Here is a 14,674-nt window from a genome sequence, read left to right on the forward strand (position 1 = left end):
CAAAACTGTAGAGATGGAAAACAAATTAGTGGTTGCCAGGGGTTAAGGATGGTGAGAGGGAGGGCAGTGGGCATAACTATAAAGGGGTAGCCTAACAGAGATCTTTGTAGAGATGGAATAGTTCTGTATCATGATTGTGGTGGTAGCTACATGAAGCTATACATGTAATAAAATGATACAGAACTATACACACACCTTATACCAATATGAATTTCCTGGTTTTGATATTGCAATGTAGTTATTTAAGATGTACTCATTGGGGGAGTTCCCTGGTGGCCAAGTGGTTAGGACTCTGCACTCTCACTGCCAAGGGCTCGGTTCAATCAAAGAACAAACAAGATGTCCTCATTGGGAAAAACTGAGTGAAGAATACATGAGACCTCTCTGTACTACTTTTGCAAATTGCTATGAATCTGTAATCACTTTGAAATAAAATTTTTAAAAATATACATTTCTCAGCTAACATCATACTTAACGGTGAAAAACTGAAAGCTTTTCCCCTAAACTTCGGAACAAGATAAATATGTCTGCTCTCACCACTTCTGTTAAACATTGTACTGTAAGTTCTAGCCAGGACAATTAGACAAAAAAGGAAATAAAAGACATCCAGATTGGAAAGGAAGAAATATAACTATCTTTATTGCCAATGACATAATCTTATATGCAGAAAATCCTAAAGAATCCACACAAAAAAATTACAATAAATGACTTCAGCAAAGTTGTAAGATACAACATCAATATACAAAAATAAGTTGTATTTCTATACATTATCAATGAACAGTCAGAAAATGAAATTAAGAAAACAATACCATTCATAATAGCATCAAAAAGAAAAATATACTTTGACACAAATTTAACCAAAGAACTGCAAGGCTTGTACACAGAAAATTACAAAATATTGAAGGAAATTAAAGAAGATCTAAGTAAATGGAAAGACATCTCATGTTCATAGATTGAAAAACTTAATATTGTTAAAATGGCAATACTCCCCAAATTGACCTACAGATTCAGCGCAATATCTGTCAAAATTCTAAATGTCATTTTTGCAGAAATGGATAAGCTGATCCTAAAATTCATATGGCAATGCAAGGGACCTAGAATGGCCAAACAATCTTGAAAAAGAAGAACCAAGTTAAAAGACTCACACTTCCTGATTTCAAAACTTAACTACAAAGCTACAGTAGTTAAAACAGTGTGGAACTGGCATAAGGATAGGCAGATGGATCAACTGAACAAAACTGAGTCTAGAAATAAACCTATATACCTATGGTGAATTTGTTTTCAATAAGGAAGTCCAGACCATTCAACATGAAAGAAGAGTCTTGACAACAAACGGTTCTAAGACAAAAAGATATCCACATGCAAAAGTATGAATTTGGACCCCATCTCATCATATACAAAAATTAACTCAAAATAGATCAAAGACCTAAATTTAACAGCTAAAGCTATAAAATTCTCAGAAGGAAATATAGGTGTAAGTCTTCATAACCCTGGAGTAGGCAATGGTTTCTTAGATATGACACCAAAGCACCAGCAACAAAAGAAAAAATAAACTGACCTCGAATTAAAATTTTTTAATGAAATTTAAATTTAAAACATTTGTATGTCGAAGGACATTATCAAGAAAGTGAAAAGAAAGTCCCAGAATGAGAGAAAATATTTGCAGATAATATATCTAATAAGGACTTAGTGTCCAGAATATATAAAGGACTCTTACAATTCAACAATAAAAAGACAACTTAGAGGAGACCTTCAAGACGGTGGAGGAGTAAGATGTGGAGATCACCTTCCTCCCCACAAATACATCAGAAATACATCTACACGTGGAACAGCTCCTACAGAACACCTACTGAACGCTGCCAGAAGACCTCAGACTTCCCAAAAGGCAAGAAACTCCCCACGTACCTGGGTACGGCAACAGAAAAAAGAAAAACAGAGACAAAAGAATAGGGACAGGACCTGCACCTCTGGGAGGGAGCTGTGAAGGAGGAAAAGTTTCCACACACTAGGAAGGGCAAAGTGGAGAGATTTCCGCACAGAGGATCGGTGCCGGCCAGCACTCACCAGCCTGAGAGGCTTCTCTGCTCACCCGTTGGGGTGGGAGGGGACTGGGAGCTGAGGCTCAGGCTTTGGAGGTCAGATCCCAGGGAGGGGACTGGGGTTGGCTGTGTGAACACAGCCTGAAGGGGGATAATGCGCCACAGCTTGCCAGGAGGGAGTCCAGGAAAAAGTCCGGACCTGCCTAGAGGCAAGAGACCACTGTTTTGGGGTACGAGGAGAGGGGATTCAGAATACCACTTAAACAAGCTCCAGAGATGGGTGCAAGCCACGCCTTTCAGCGTGGTCACCAGAGACGGGCATGAAACACTAAGGCTGCTGCCGCAGCCACCAAGAAGCCTGTGTGCAAGCACAGGTCACTATCCACACCTCCCCTCCCGGGAGCCTGTGCAGCCCACCACTGCCAGGGTCCCGGGATCCAGGGACAACTTCACAGGAGAACACACAGCACGCCTCATGCTGTTGCAATGACACTTTCTGCCACCGCAGGCTCACCACACATTCCATACCCCTCCCTCCCCCACCCCGGCCTGAGTGAGCAAGAGCCCCCTAATCAGCTGCTACTTTAACCCCATCCTGTCTGAGCGAAGAACAGACACCCTCAGGTGACCTACACGCAGAGGCAGGGCCAAATCAAAAGATGAACCGCAGGAGCTGTGCGAACAAAGAAGAGAAAGGGAAATCTCTCCCAGCAGCCTCAGGAGCAGCAGATTAAATCTCTACAACTTGATGTACCCTGTATCTGTGGAATACCTGAATAGACAACGAATCAACTGAAAATTGAGGCAGTGGATTTTGGAAGCAACTGTAGACTTAGGGTTTGCTTTCTGCATCTAATTTGTTTCTGGTTTTATGTTTATCTTAGTTTAGTATTTAGAGTTAATTGTCATTAGTAGATTTGTTTATTAATTTGGTTGCTCTCTTCCTCCTTTATATATATATATATATATAGATTTCTTTTTCTTTTTCTTTTTGTGAGTGTGTACGTGTATGCTTCTTTGTGTGATTTTGTCTGTATAGCTTCGCTTTTACCATTTGTCCTAGTGTTCTGTCTGTCCATTTTTGTTTTTGTTTTTTAAGTATAGTTTTTAGTGCTTGCTATCATTGGTGGATTTGTTTTTTGGTTTGGTTGCTCTCTTCTTTCCTTCCTTTTTTTAATTACTTTTTCATTTTTTTATTTTTAATAATTATTTTTTATTTTAAGAACTTTATTTAATTTATTTATTTTTTCTTTCTTTCTTTCATTTTGTTCTCGCTTTTCTTCTGAGCCATGTGGCTAACAGGGTCTTGGTGCTCCAGCTGGGTATCAAGCCTATGCCTCTGAGGTGGGAGATCCGAGCTAGGACATTGGTCCACCAGAGACCTCCCAGCTCCATGTAATATCAAATGGCAAAAGCTCTCCCAGAGATATCCATCTCAACGCTAAGACCCAGCTCTACTCTACGAACAGCAAGCTACAGTGCTGGACACCCTATGCCAAACAACTAACAAGACAGGAACACAACCCCACCCGTTAGCAGAGAGGCTGCCTAAAATCATAATAAGGTCACAGACAAGACCACTGGAGGTGGTCTTGCACACCAGAAAGACAAGATCCAGCCTCATCCACCAGAACACAGGCACTAGTCCCCTCCACCAGGAAGCCTACACAACCCACTGAACAAACCTTGGCCACTGGGGGCAGACACCAAAAACAACAGCAACTACAAACCTGCAGCCTGCGAAAAGGAGAACCCAAACACAGTAAGTTAAGCAAAATGGGAAGACAGAGAAATACACAGCAGGTGAAAGAGCAACATAAAAACACACCAGGCCCAACAAATGAAGAGGAAATAGGCAGTCTACCTAAAAAAGAATTCAGAGTAATGATAGTAAAGATGATCCAAAATCTTGGAAATAGAATGGAGAGAATACAAGAAACGCTTAACAAGGACCTAGAAGAACTAAATAAAGAGCAAACAAAAACTGATGAAAACAATAAATGAAATCAAAAATTCTCTAGAAGGAATCAACAGCAGAATAACTGAGGCAGAAGAACGGATAAGTGACCTGGAAGATAAAGTAGTGGAAATAACCACTGTAGAGCAGAATAAAGAAAAAAGGATGAAAAGAATTGAGAACAGTCTCACAGACCTCTGGACAACATTAAACACACCAACATTCGAATAATAGGGGTACCAGAAGAAGAAGAGTAAAAGAAAGGGACTCAGAAGATATTTGAAGAGATTATAGTTGAAGACTTCCCTAATATGGGAGAGGAAATAGTCAATCAAGTCCAGGAATCACAGAGAGTCCCAAACAGGATAAATCCAAGGAGAAACATGCCAAGACACATATGAATCAAACAAAAATTGAATACAAACAAAAAATATTAAAAGCAGCAAGGGAAAAACACAAATAACATACAAGGGAATCCTCATAAGGTTAACAGCTGATCTTTCAGCAGAAACTCTGCAAGCCAGAAGGAAGTGGCAGGACATATTTAAAGTGATGAAAGGGAAAAACCTACAACCAAGATTACTCTACCCAGCAAGGATCTCATTCAGATTTGACAGAGAAATTAAAACCTTTACAGACAAGCAAAACCTAAGAGAATTCAGCACCACCAAATCGGCTCTACAACAAATGCTAAAGGAACTTCTTACAGCAGGAAACACAAGAGAAGGAAAAGACTTACAATAACAAACACAAAACAATTAAGAAAATGGTAATAGGAACATACATATCGATAACTACTTTAAACGTAAGATTCAATGCTCCAACCTGGAGCAGATTGGCTGAATGGATAAAAAAAAAACAACCCATACATATGCTGTCTACAAGAACCCATTTCAGACCTAGGGACACATACAGACAGAAAGTGAGGGGATGGAAAAAGATACTCCATGCAAATGGAAATCAAAAGAAAGCTAGAGTATCAATTCTCTTATCAGACAAAATAGACTTTAAAATAAAGACTATTACAAGAGACAAAGAAGGACACTATGTACTGATCAAGGGTTCAATCCAGGAAGAAGCTATAACAACTATAAATATTTATGTACCCAACATAGGAGCACCTCAATACATAAAACAAATGCTAACAGCCATAAAAGGGTAAATCGACAGTAACACATTCATAGTAGGGCACTTTAACACCCCACTTTCACCAATGGAAAGATCATCCAAAATGAAAATAAATAAGGAAACACAAGCTTTAAATGATACATTAAACAAGATGGACGTAATTGATATTTATAGGACATTCCATCCAAAAACAACAGAATACACTTTCTTCGCAAGTGCTCATGGAACATTCTCCAGGATAGGTCATATCTTGGGTCACAAATCAAGCCTTGTGACTTTTTCTTCAATTTAAGAAAATTGAAATCGTATCAAATATCTTTTCTGACCACAATGCTATGAAACTAGATATCAATTACAGGAAAAAATCTGTAAAAAATACAAACACATGGAGGCTAAACAATACACTGCTAAATAACCAAGAGATCACTGAAGAAATCAAAGAGGAAATTTTAAAATACCTACAAAACAAACGACAATGAAAACACAACAACCCAAAACCTATGGGGATGCAGCAAAAGCAGCTCTAAGAGGGAAGTTTATAGCAATTCAATCCTACCTTAGCCAAAGCAATCTTGAGAAAGAAAAATGGAGGTGGAGGGATCAGGTTCCTGGACTTCAGACTATACTACAAAGCTACAGTGATCAAGACAGTATGGTACTGGCACAAAAACAGAAATATAGATAAATGGAACAGGATAGAAATCCCAGAGATAAACCCATGCACATATGGTCACCTTATTTTTCATAAAGGAGGCAAGAATATATAATGGAGAAAAGACAGCCTCTGCAATAAGTGGTGCTGGGAAAACTGGACAGCTACATGTAAAAGAAATTAGAACACTCCCTAACACCATACACAAAAATAAACTCAAAATGGATTAAAGACCTAAATGTAAGGCCAGACACTATAAAACTCTTAGAGGAAAACAAAGGCAGAACACTCTTTGACATAAATTACAGCGAGCTCCTTTTTGACCCACCTCCTCGAGAAATGGAAATAAAAACAAAAAAAAATGGTACCTAATAAAACTTAAAAGCTTTTGCACAGCAAAGGAAACCATAAACAAGACCAAAAGACAACCCTCAGAATGGGAGAAAGTATTTGCAAATGAAGCAACTGACAAAGGATTAACCTCCAAAATATACAAGCAGCTCATGCAGCTCAATAGCAAAAAAAACCCAATCCAAAAATGGGAAGAAGACCTAAATAGACATTTCTCCAAAGAAGATATAGAGATTACCAACAAACACATGAAAGAATGCTCAACATTAGTAATCATTAGAGAAATGCAAATCAAAAGTACAATGAAGTATCACCTCACACCAGTCAGAATGGCCATCATCAAAAAATCTACAAACAATAAATGCTAGAGAGGGTGTGGAGAAAAGGGAACCCTCTTGCACTGTTGGTGGGAATGTAAATTGATACAGCCACTATGGAGAACAGTATGGAGGTTCCTTAAAAAACTAAAAATAGGGCTTCCCTGGTGGCACAGTGGTTGGGAGTCCGCCTGCCGATGCAGGGGACACGGGTTCGTGCCCCGGTCCGGGAAGATCCCACATGCCACGGAGCAGCTGGGCCCGTGAACCATGGACGCTGAGCCTGCGCGTCCAGAGCCTTTGCTCCGCAACGGGAGAGGCCACAACAGTGAGAGGCCCACGTACCGCAAAAAAAAAAAAAAAAAAAAAAAAAACTAAAAATAGAACCATCATACAATCCAGCAATCCCACTACTGGGCATATACCCTGAGCAAACCATAATTCAAAAAGAGTCATGTACCACAATGTTCACTGCAGCACTACTTACAATACCCAGGACATGGAAGCAACCTAAGTGTCCATCGATAAATGAATGGATAAAGAAGATGTGGCACATATATACAATGGAATATTACTCAGTGATAAAAAGAAACGAAATTGAGTTATTTGTAGTGAGGTGGATGGACCTAGAGTCTGTCATACAGAGTGAAGTAAATCAGAAAGAGAAAAATACCGTATGCTAACACATATATATGGAAACAAACAGAAAAAAATGGTTATGGAGAACCTAGGGGCAGGACAGGAATAAAGAATGCAGACGTAGAGAATGGACTTGAGGACATGGGGACAGGGAAGGATAACCTGAGATGCAGTGAGAGAGTGATATGGACTTATATATACTACCAAATGTAAAATAGATAGCTAGTGGGAAGCAGCCGCTTAGCACAGAGAGAGCAGCTCAGTGCTTTGTGACCACCTAGAGGGGTGGGATAGGGAGAGTGGGAGGGAGAGGCAAGAGGGAGGAGATATGGGGACATATGTGTATGTATAGCTGATTCACTTTGTTATAAAGCAGAAAATAACACACCATTATAAAGCAATTATACTCCAATAAAGATGTTAAAAAAAAAGACAACTTAAATTTCTAAATGAGCAAAGGACTTGAAAGGACAGTTCTCCAAAGTACAAACTGCAAATATGCACATGTAAAGATGCTCAACATCATTAGTCTTTAGGAAAACGCAAATCAAAACAGTATGGAGATTCCTTAAAAAACTAAAAATAGGGATTCCCTGGTGGCACAGTGGTTGGGAGTCCGCCTGCTGATGCAGGGGACACGGGTTCGTGCCCCGGTCCGGGAAGATCCCACATGCCGCGGAGAGGCTGGGCCGGTGAGCCATGGCCGCTGAGCCTGCGCGTCCGGAGCCTGTGCTCCGCAACAGGAGAGGCCACGACAGTGAGAGGCCCGCGTACCGCAAAAAAAAAAAAAAAACCACAATGAAGGGAGACTTCCCTGGTGGCGCAGTGGTTAAGATCCGCCTGCCAATGCAGGGGACATGGGTTCGAGCCCTGGTCCAATAAGATTCCACATGCCACAGCGCAACTAAGCCCATGCACCACAACTACTGAGCCTGCGCTCTAGAGCCCACAAGCCACAACTACTGAGCCCACATGCCTAGAGCCCATGTGCCGCAACTACTGAAACTCACGCGCCTAGAGCCCGTGATCCGCAACAAGAGAAGCCACTGCAGTGAGAAGCCCACGCACCGCAAGGAAGAGTAGCTCCCGCTCGCTGCAACTAGAGAAAGCCCGCGTGCAGCAACGAAGACCCAACACAGCCAAAAATTAATTAATTAATTTATTAATTAATTAATTATAGAAACCACAGTGAGATACCACTTCACATCCACTAGTATGGCTATAATCAAAACAATTAAGGACATTAGGTTAAGTGAAATAAGTCACAAAAAGACAAATACTATATGATTCCACTTATATGAGGTACTTGTAACAATCAAATCCACAGAGACAAAAAGTAGAATGGTAGTTTTCACGGGCTGAAAGGAGGTAGGGGAATGGGGAGTTATTTAATGGGTATAGAGCTTCAGTTTTGCAAGATGAAAAGAGTTCTGGACATTCGTTTTACATCTATGTAAATGTACATAACACTACTGAACTGTACACTTAAAAATGGTAAAGATGGTAAATTATACATTGTGTATTTTACCTCAATTAAAAATTTTTAATTTTTAAAAAAGACAAACAATAATAAGTATTGTTGAGGGTATAGAGAAATTGGATTTTTCATAGTGGTTATGTAAAAATGGTGCAGTCACTTTGGCAAACAATTTGACAATTCCTCAAAAAGTTAAACCACAGTTACCATTTGACCCAGCAATTTCACTCCAAGGTATATACCAAGAGAATGGAAAACATCACACAAAATCTCACAAGTAAATGCCCATGGCAGCATTATTCTTAAGAGCAAAAAAGTGAAAGCAACCCAAATGTCCATCAACTGATGAATGCATAAACCAAATGTGGTATAACCATACAATGGAATATTATTCAGCCATAAAAAGGAATGAAGTACCAATACATGCTACATGAATGAATGATGAAAACAGGGTAAGTGAAGCCAGACCAAAAAAGCCATATATTGTATAATTCCATTTATATGAAATGTCCAGAACAGGCAAATCTACAGACAGAAAGTAGATTAGTGGTTTCCAGGGCTGAGGGAGGGAGGAATAGGGTTTGTAGTCACTGCTAACAGTTATGTGGTTTCTTTTTGGAGTGATGAAAATTTCTGAAATTGGATAGTCGCGATGGCTGCACAGCCTTATGTATGTATACTAAAAAACACTGAATTACACAATTCAGTAAATTTTATGTTATGTGAATTCTATCTTAATAAAAAAATAAATATATGCTTGATGACAGAAACCAGATATTCACATAGTCTCAAAGTATCTTCCTCAAAGTATTTAGTAATTACAAAGGGAAAAATAGTAAGTTTACATTAGAGAATCCTGGCAGACACCACCTTAGCTAAATGATTAAGGTCAACATCACCAGTAAAATACCAACATCATGTACACTCTGATATCATGCACTGAGGAGGGCACTTTCATTTCTGTGGCATGCTTCCCCAAAATGCAAAATCTTACTCTAATCATGAGAAAACAGCAGATAAACCCAAATTGAGGGAAATTATACAAAATAACTGCCCAGCACTATTCAAAAGTGTCAAGGTCATGAAAGATTGAGAAACTATTTCCAGATCTACAGAGACATGACAACTAAATCCACTGTATGATCCTGGACTGGATACTGGAAGAGGAAAAGGATATTAGTGGGAAAACTGGTGAAATCCTAATAAATTCTGTACGTTAGTTAACAGCACTGTACCAAGGTTAATTTCTTAGTTCCATAAACATTCTATGCTATGTATGATATTAACAAAAACTGAAGACGGGAGAAAGATATAGGAGAATTCTCTTTACTATTTTTGCAGCTCTTCTGTAAGCGTAAAATTTTCTCAAATTTTTTTAAAACAACTGTTCAGAAATGCTTCATGACATTAAAATATGTAATAGAAGGACTAAGAGATGAAATTTAGCAAACTTCCCAGAAAAGGAGAATAAAATTCTCGACTTGCAGGCACTTGTCTTTGATGTGACAGAAGCCATCCTTCATCTGAGAACAAATAAGCTTATAGACTAAGTACTTTTCCTAAAGCATGGTACCACAAAGCCTTAACCATTTTACCCCAAAAAGATAATTAACGAAAGGGAAGGGAACAAAAGAATGAAATGTTCTATAAAAGATGTGAGCTCTTTCAGCTTGTCCTAAGAAAATATATGCTGGGCATTTATGACTCTATCTCCAGTCCTACCTCATGCTCTAATTTCTGACCCTGTTTACCTTACATCAAAATAAAATGTTTTATATTAGCCTCATATACTCAGAATCTTACAGTCTAAGAGGCCAAAGAGATAATCAAATCCACTGGTTCTCAAAGTGCAGTCCTGGACCGTTGTCTCTAGGAAGCCATTTTAGACATGCAAATTCTATACCCACTTCAAAACTTCTGAATCAGAAACTGGTGGTGGAGCCCTGCAAAGGAGTTTTAACAAGCCTCCCAGGTAATTCTGATATAGGCTAAAGTTTGAGAACCACCAATCTTATCCAATTCCCTCACCGTAGAAGTGACCTGCTTAAAGGTACAAGGTTTCTTAGAAGCAGCCACGCCTAAAACCCAGGCTTCCAACCCCCAGTCCAACGCATTTATGACTTAGCCCACCCTGTCCCACCACAGGTCCTAGTTCATTACAACACCGCGTCAATTATCCCATCTCCCTTTCCCTACCATCATTTTCTGTTCTAGTTCCATCAACTTTTCATCATGTGGTAGGGTTTTATCTTGTCTTGCATAAAATGTGTCACTTTAAATGAAGTACAACACTCCCGGTAGGCAATAGAAGCCAAAGGGATTAGATGCTTAATTCCTTAAACTGATGGAACTATTATTTTAAATAGAATTAGTGTTTCTCACGTATCTTCTCTACTCCATCACCTGTCTCCTTTACATAATTAAAGGAAATATTCAGCACATGAATGCAATCAATTAATGGTGATTTTCCTACCCTGACATCGAGTCATTCAAATGCTATATGTCCCATAACTCAACTTCTTGTGGTATACTGTGCATAAATATATAAAGGTGAGCAAGACACCATAAAGTAGAAGTAAGCTCAAAAATAAATGCAATAAGCTGCGAGGAAGAAAAAGGGAAGCAGAGTGAAGATTAAGTCAATCCCCTCCTTCACAAATCGAAACCAAGAGTAAAATTAACCCAAGGAAGTTATCTGTTATACATTTAAAGAATAAAATTTCAGTTAAACATAAATTAGATGATAAAATAATTTGTTTGAGCTAAAGAGACCCTTGATAACCTTAGCTTATCAGAACTTAAAAACATATTTTTAAATATGAAAAATTTGAATAAGCTAGTAATTAAATTCTTACCATGCCTGGTGTGGTACCTTCATCACTGTCTCCATCCTGGCTGCTCTCTGTATCAGCACTGAGAATCACTGTATCTGAAGTGCTCTTGTATTGCCACTTGTTACTTTCAGCATGAACATCTAAGGATGATTTTTGCAGAGTGGATTCTGCTTTGGAAGATGTGGCTTCCATCTTTGGGGTTAAAATTCTTCTGCAAGTTTTCTTTATTTCAGCCTTCTTACATTTCTTACATGCCACTTCATTGTTAGAATTCTTATCTAATAGGGATTTGGGGCGCTTAAGTTGATCTGGCTTGTAGCTACTGAGTGAAAAGGGAACAAGATACACCTTAGGTGTTTTTCCTAAAACTGTAGTCTGTACCGGTCTCAGAGACACATAAGCGATGTTTTGGTTTTCCTTATATTCATTCACCTATTCAGGTCAATAAAGGAAAACAGAGTATTAAAATTCCAGGTTTTAAGCCTTTTCTTACAGATCTGCGTAAATAAATCTAATTCCTATTTCATAATGACAACATAAAGTCAAACTGATAGCCTGTAAGGAAACCTTTTTCCCTCCAAAATCTAGATACCTAATTCATTAACCTTTATAGAATTATTTATTATACTGGACACATTTCTTACCCATGAGTCGGCCAGACCAATAATAAAAATGACGACAGTGGCTTCCCTGGTGGCGCAGTGGTTGGGAGTACGCCTGCCGATGCAGAGGACATGGGTTCGTGCCCCGGTCCGGGAGGATCCCACATGCCGCGGAGCGGCTGGGCCCGTGCGCCATGGCCGTTGAGCCTGCGCGTCCGGAGCCTGTGCTCCGCAGCGGGAGAGGCCACAACAGTGAGAGGCCCGCGTACCGCAAAAAAAAAAAAAAAAAAAAAAAAAATGACGACAATCTGTAACTGTAACTGAGGAGACTGAGTAACTGGAATTGTTTCAAGAGTGGGAAACTGACCATAACGACTGCAAAAGCAAATGCAGGCTTCCGGATCCCAGCCAGACACTATTTTGGGGGTTATTGATAAGCATCTTCCTCAATGCTGAAGGTCTACTTTCCAGAGGAAAACCAGGACAGACATCCCCGCTTACCTTTAAAGCAACACCCCCAAAAACCCGTTAAACTGAGAGATGCCCCAAGGAGCAGGAAAGTTTTAGAGTCAGGAGGTGCCGGGTGCCAAGTCCTCCCATCCTCCTCGGCCTATGCCCGGCACACCCCTCACGAAGACTGAGGCAGGAACACACCCGAAAGGGACAAGCCTTTTCTCCCATTCACCTGGAGTCGCTGTCTGGAGCCCACCTTCTCCACGGCCTCCGCGCGCGACCCAGACATCCTCCCTCCGCTTGGCAGCTGGCGTCTTCCCGCCAAGATTGCGGCGGGAGGCGGGGATGGGTGGAGGTGGGAGGGGCGGGGAGGGGTCCGGGGCGGGGGAGGCCAGGGCGGCGCAGGAGGGTTCAGATCCCAGCAGGGGGTGGGGGGGAGGGGCACGGGGCGTTACATTAGTCTCTTAAAGAGGCAAGGTTGCCAGCCTCACCACAAACTCAAATTCCTCAGGGAAGCGAAGGGACCGAGTCGACATTTTTACCTTGGATCCCGGTGATTTTGATGCTGCTGATGCCAGTTTCTCACTCTGAAAAACACCTGCGCCTCTCCTAAGGAAAAACCACCTTGCCTAGCAACGTGAGCCTGGAAAAGATTCAGGAGCACTTAATAAATGCCATATGAAATAGAGAGGAAATGAAATCAATATATATGCAGCCTTTACCTCAGCCCCTAGTTCCTTGTAATCCCACCACCAGAAAATTATGCCCAACGGCCACCGTATTTTCTTCCTAGGAAGAGAAGCATTTTGATTTTTTTTTTCAAGAGCTGATAACTTAAGCTGGTTTAAACTTCACCCACCAGTTAACTAAGTTGGTTTAAATTTCACCCACCAGTTAACTAAGATTTAGTGATGACCTTACAAAGCCCAAAGACTGGGGAAAAGTTTTAAATAACTTTTGTATCACAAAGCATCATAAATAAGATTCCAGGGCACTATATTTCTTATAGTCACTGCCATATTAAACCTTTTTTTTTTTTTTTCCTATTTTCTGGGTTGCCGCGAGCAGAAACAATTGCCTTCCCATCAGATTTACTCCCTCTGGATAGCACAGTTTTGGAGCTGATGAATTTATAACAAATTTCTATCTACTCTTTTACAGTCCTTTTCTTTATAGCTCAAAACTGCTCCCTTGGTTGGTTACTTGAGTTATCCACTGTTCCTTGATCGAGACTTGCCCAATTTTATTTCTTCTCCCAGCTGAGGCCCAATTTTAGGATACAGGTGAAATAATTTGAGAACTAATCCTATTAAGAGCACCTTTAAAGCCCTTCAGGAACTTGCACTCTCCTCGACTCAAAAATTACTGATAAAATCAAACTTTTCATAGTGTCTGATACATACCACGTTATTTCTGGACTTCAAGACTTTGCTCAGGCTGTCCCTTCTGTCCCCACCACTGCAGTTATAAAATCCTTTCTACAGTGACTGTGTTCTGACTACCAATTAGCCTATGTTTTTTACACAACCCAACTAGTAAATTGGGATTATTTCAGTTACTCTTCTATAAGCCCTTGAAGACTTACTAAATGAAATTCAAGTTCCTGGAGGAAACGAGCCTTTCAACAATATTCCATACTCCTTAGAGAAAGCTAAGCGCGGTGCTTAATAATTACTTAGGGACTTTTATGTACAAACATTCCAGCCAGGAATATGTTTTAATAGGCAGTCTCCAGAAACGGAAAGAACTGGAAAGCCTAAGAGTGTTCGGATTTCAGGCACTGTTCTAAGCCGCTTAGGGGATTTTTTTTTTCTTGACACTTGCCCTCACGTGACCAAAAAAATACCTCACCACAACCCGCTCAGCCTCATCAACTGAGCTAATCAGGTACTATTAACAGGATTTCTATTCCGATTAAACTCTAATTCTGAGCTTTCAACAATCTGGACAAACCGCCCTTCACTATCTCCTCAGTTTCTTATCCCTCACTACCCGATTTTCCTCGGCTTCAAACCAACCCTAACGAGCGAAACCTTTCATTCAGCCTTTCCTCGCCGCAAGGTCTCAACAGCAAAGCCCAGCGGAAGCAACTTCCCGCCAGAAAGGGGGTCCAAATACTGCGAGATTGAGGAAGCCAGGGCAGCCTAGGAACATGCGCAGTAACAGACTCGACGTTCTATCCGTAGGCGCCCAGACGTCCTCCACAATCCCACAATCCTCTGGCC

At 40.4% G+C, this 14,674-nt stretch overlaps 1 protein-coding gene across 10 annotated transcripts in view; it reads right to left on the bottom strand.

The window, feature by feature from the left end:
- Positions 1-14,562, bottom strand: part of WDR76 (WD repeat domain 76) — a 73,697-nt gene extending 59,135 nt beyond the window's left edge. Inside the window, exons 1-5 of one of the 10 annotated variants that reach the window (XM_081229907.1) lie at positions 14,483-14,562; positions 13,172-13,238; positions 12,992-13,092; positions 12,682-12,763; positions 11,416-11,826 (exon numbers count right to left, since the gene is read on the bottom strand). In XM_081229907.1, the coding sequence (XP_081086033.1) occupies positions 11,416-11,826; positions 12,682-12,738 (468 nt within the window). In that variant the 5' untranslated portion in view covers positions 12,739-12,763; positions 12,992-13,092; positions 13,172-13,238; positions 14,483-14,562. Of the gene's footprint in view, positions 1-11,415; positions 11,827-12,650; positions 12,764-12,991; positions 13,093-13,171; positions 13,239-13,852 lie in introns of those variants that run through there. The other 9 variants (XM_081229906.1, XM_081229909.1, XM_081229908.1 and 6 more) reach the window with 9 other exon arrangements.
- Between the last annotated feature and the right edge of the window lie 112 nt (positions 14,563-14,674).

The sequence above is a fragment of the Mesoplodon bidens genome (genome assembly GCF_964165515.1).
Source record: "Mesoplodon bidens genome assembly, chromosome: 3".
Taxonomy (NCBI): domain Eukaryota; kingdom Metazoa; phylum Chordata; class Mammalia; order Artiodactyla; family Ziphiidae; genus Mesoplodon; species Mesoplodon bidens.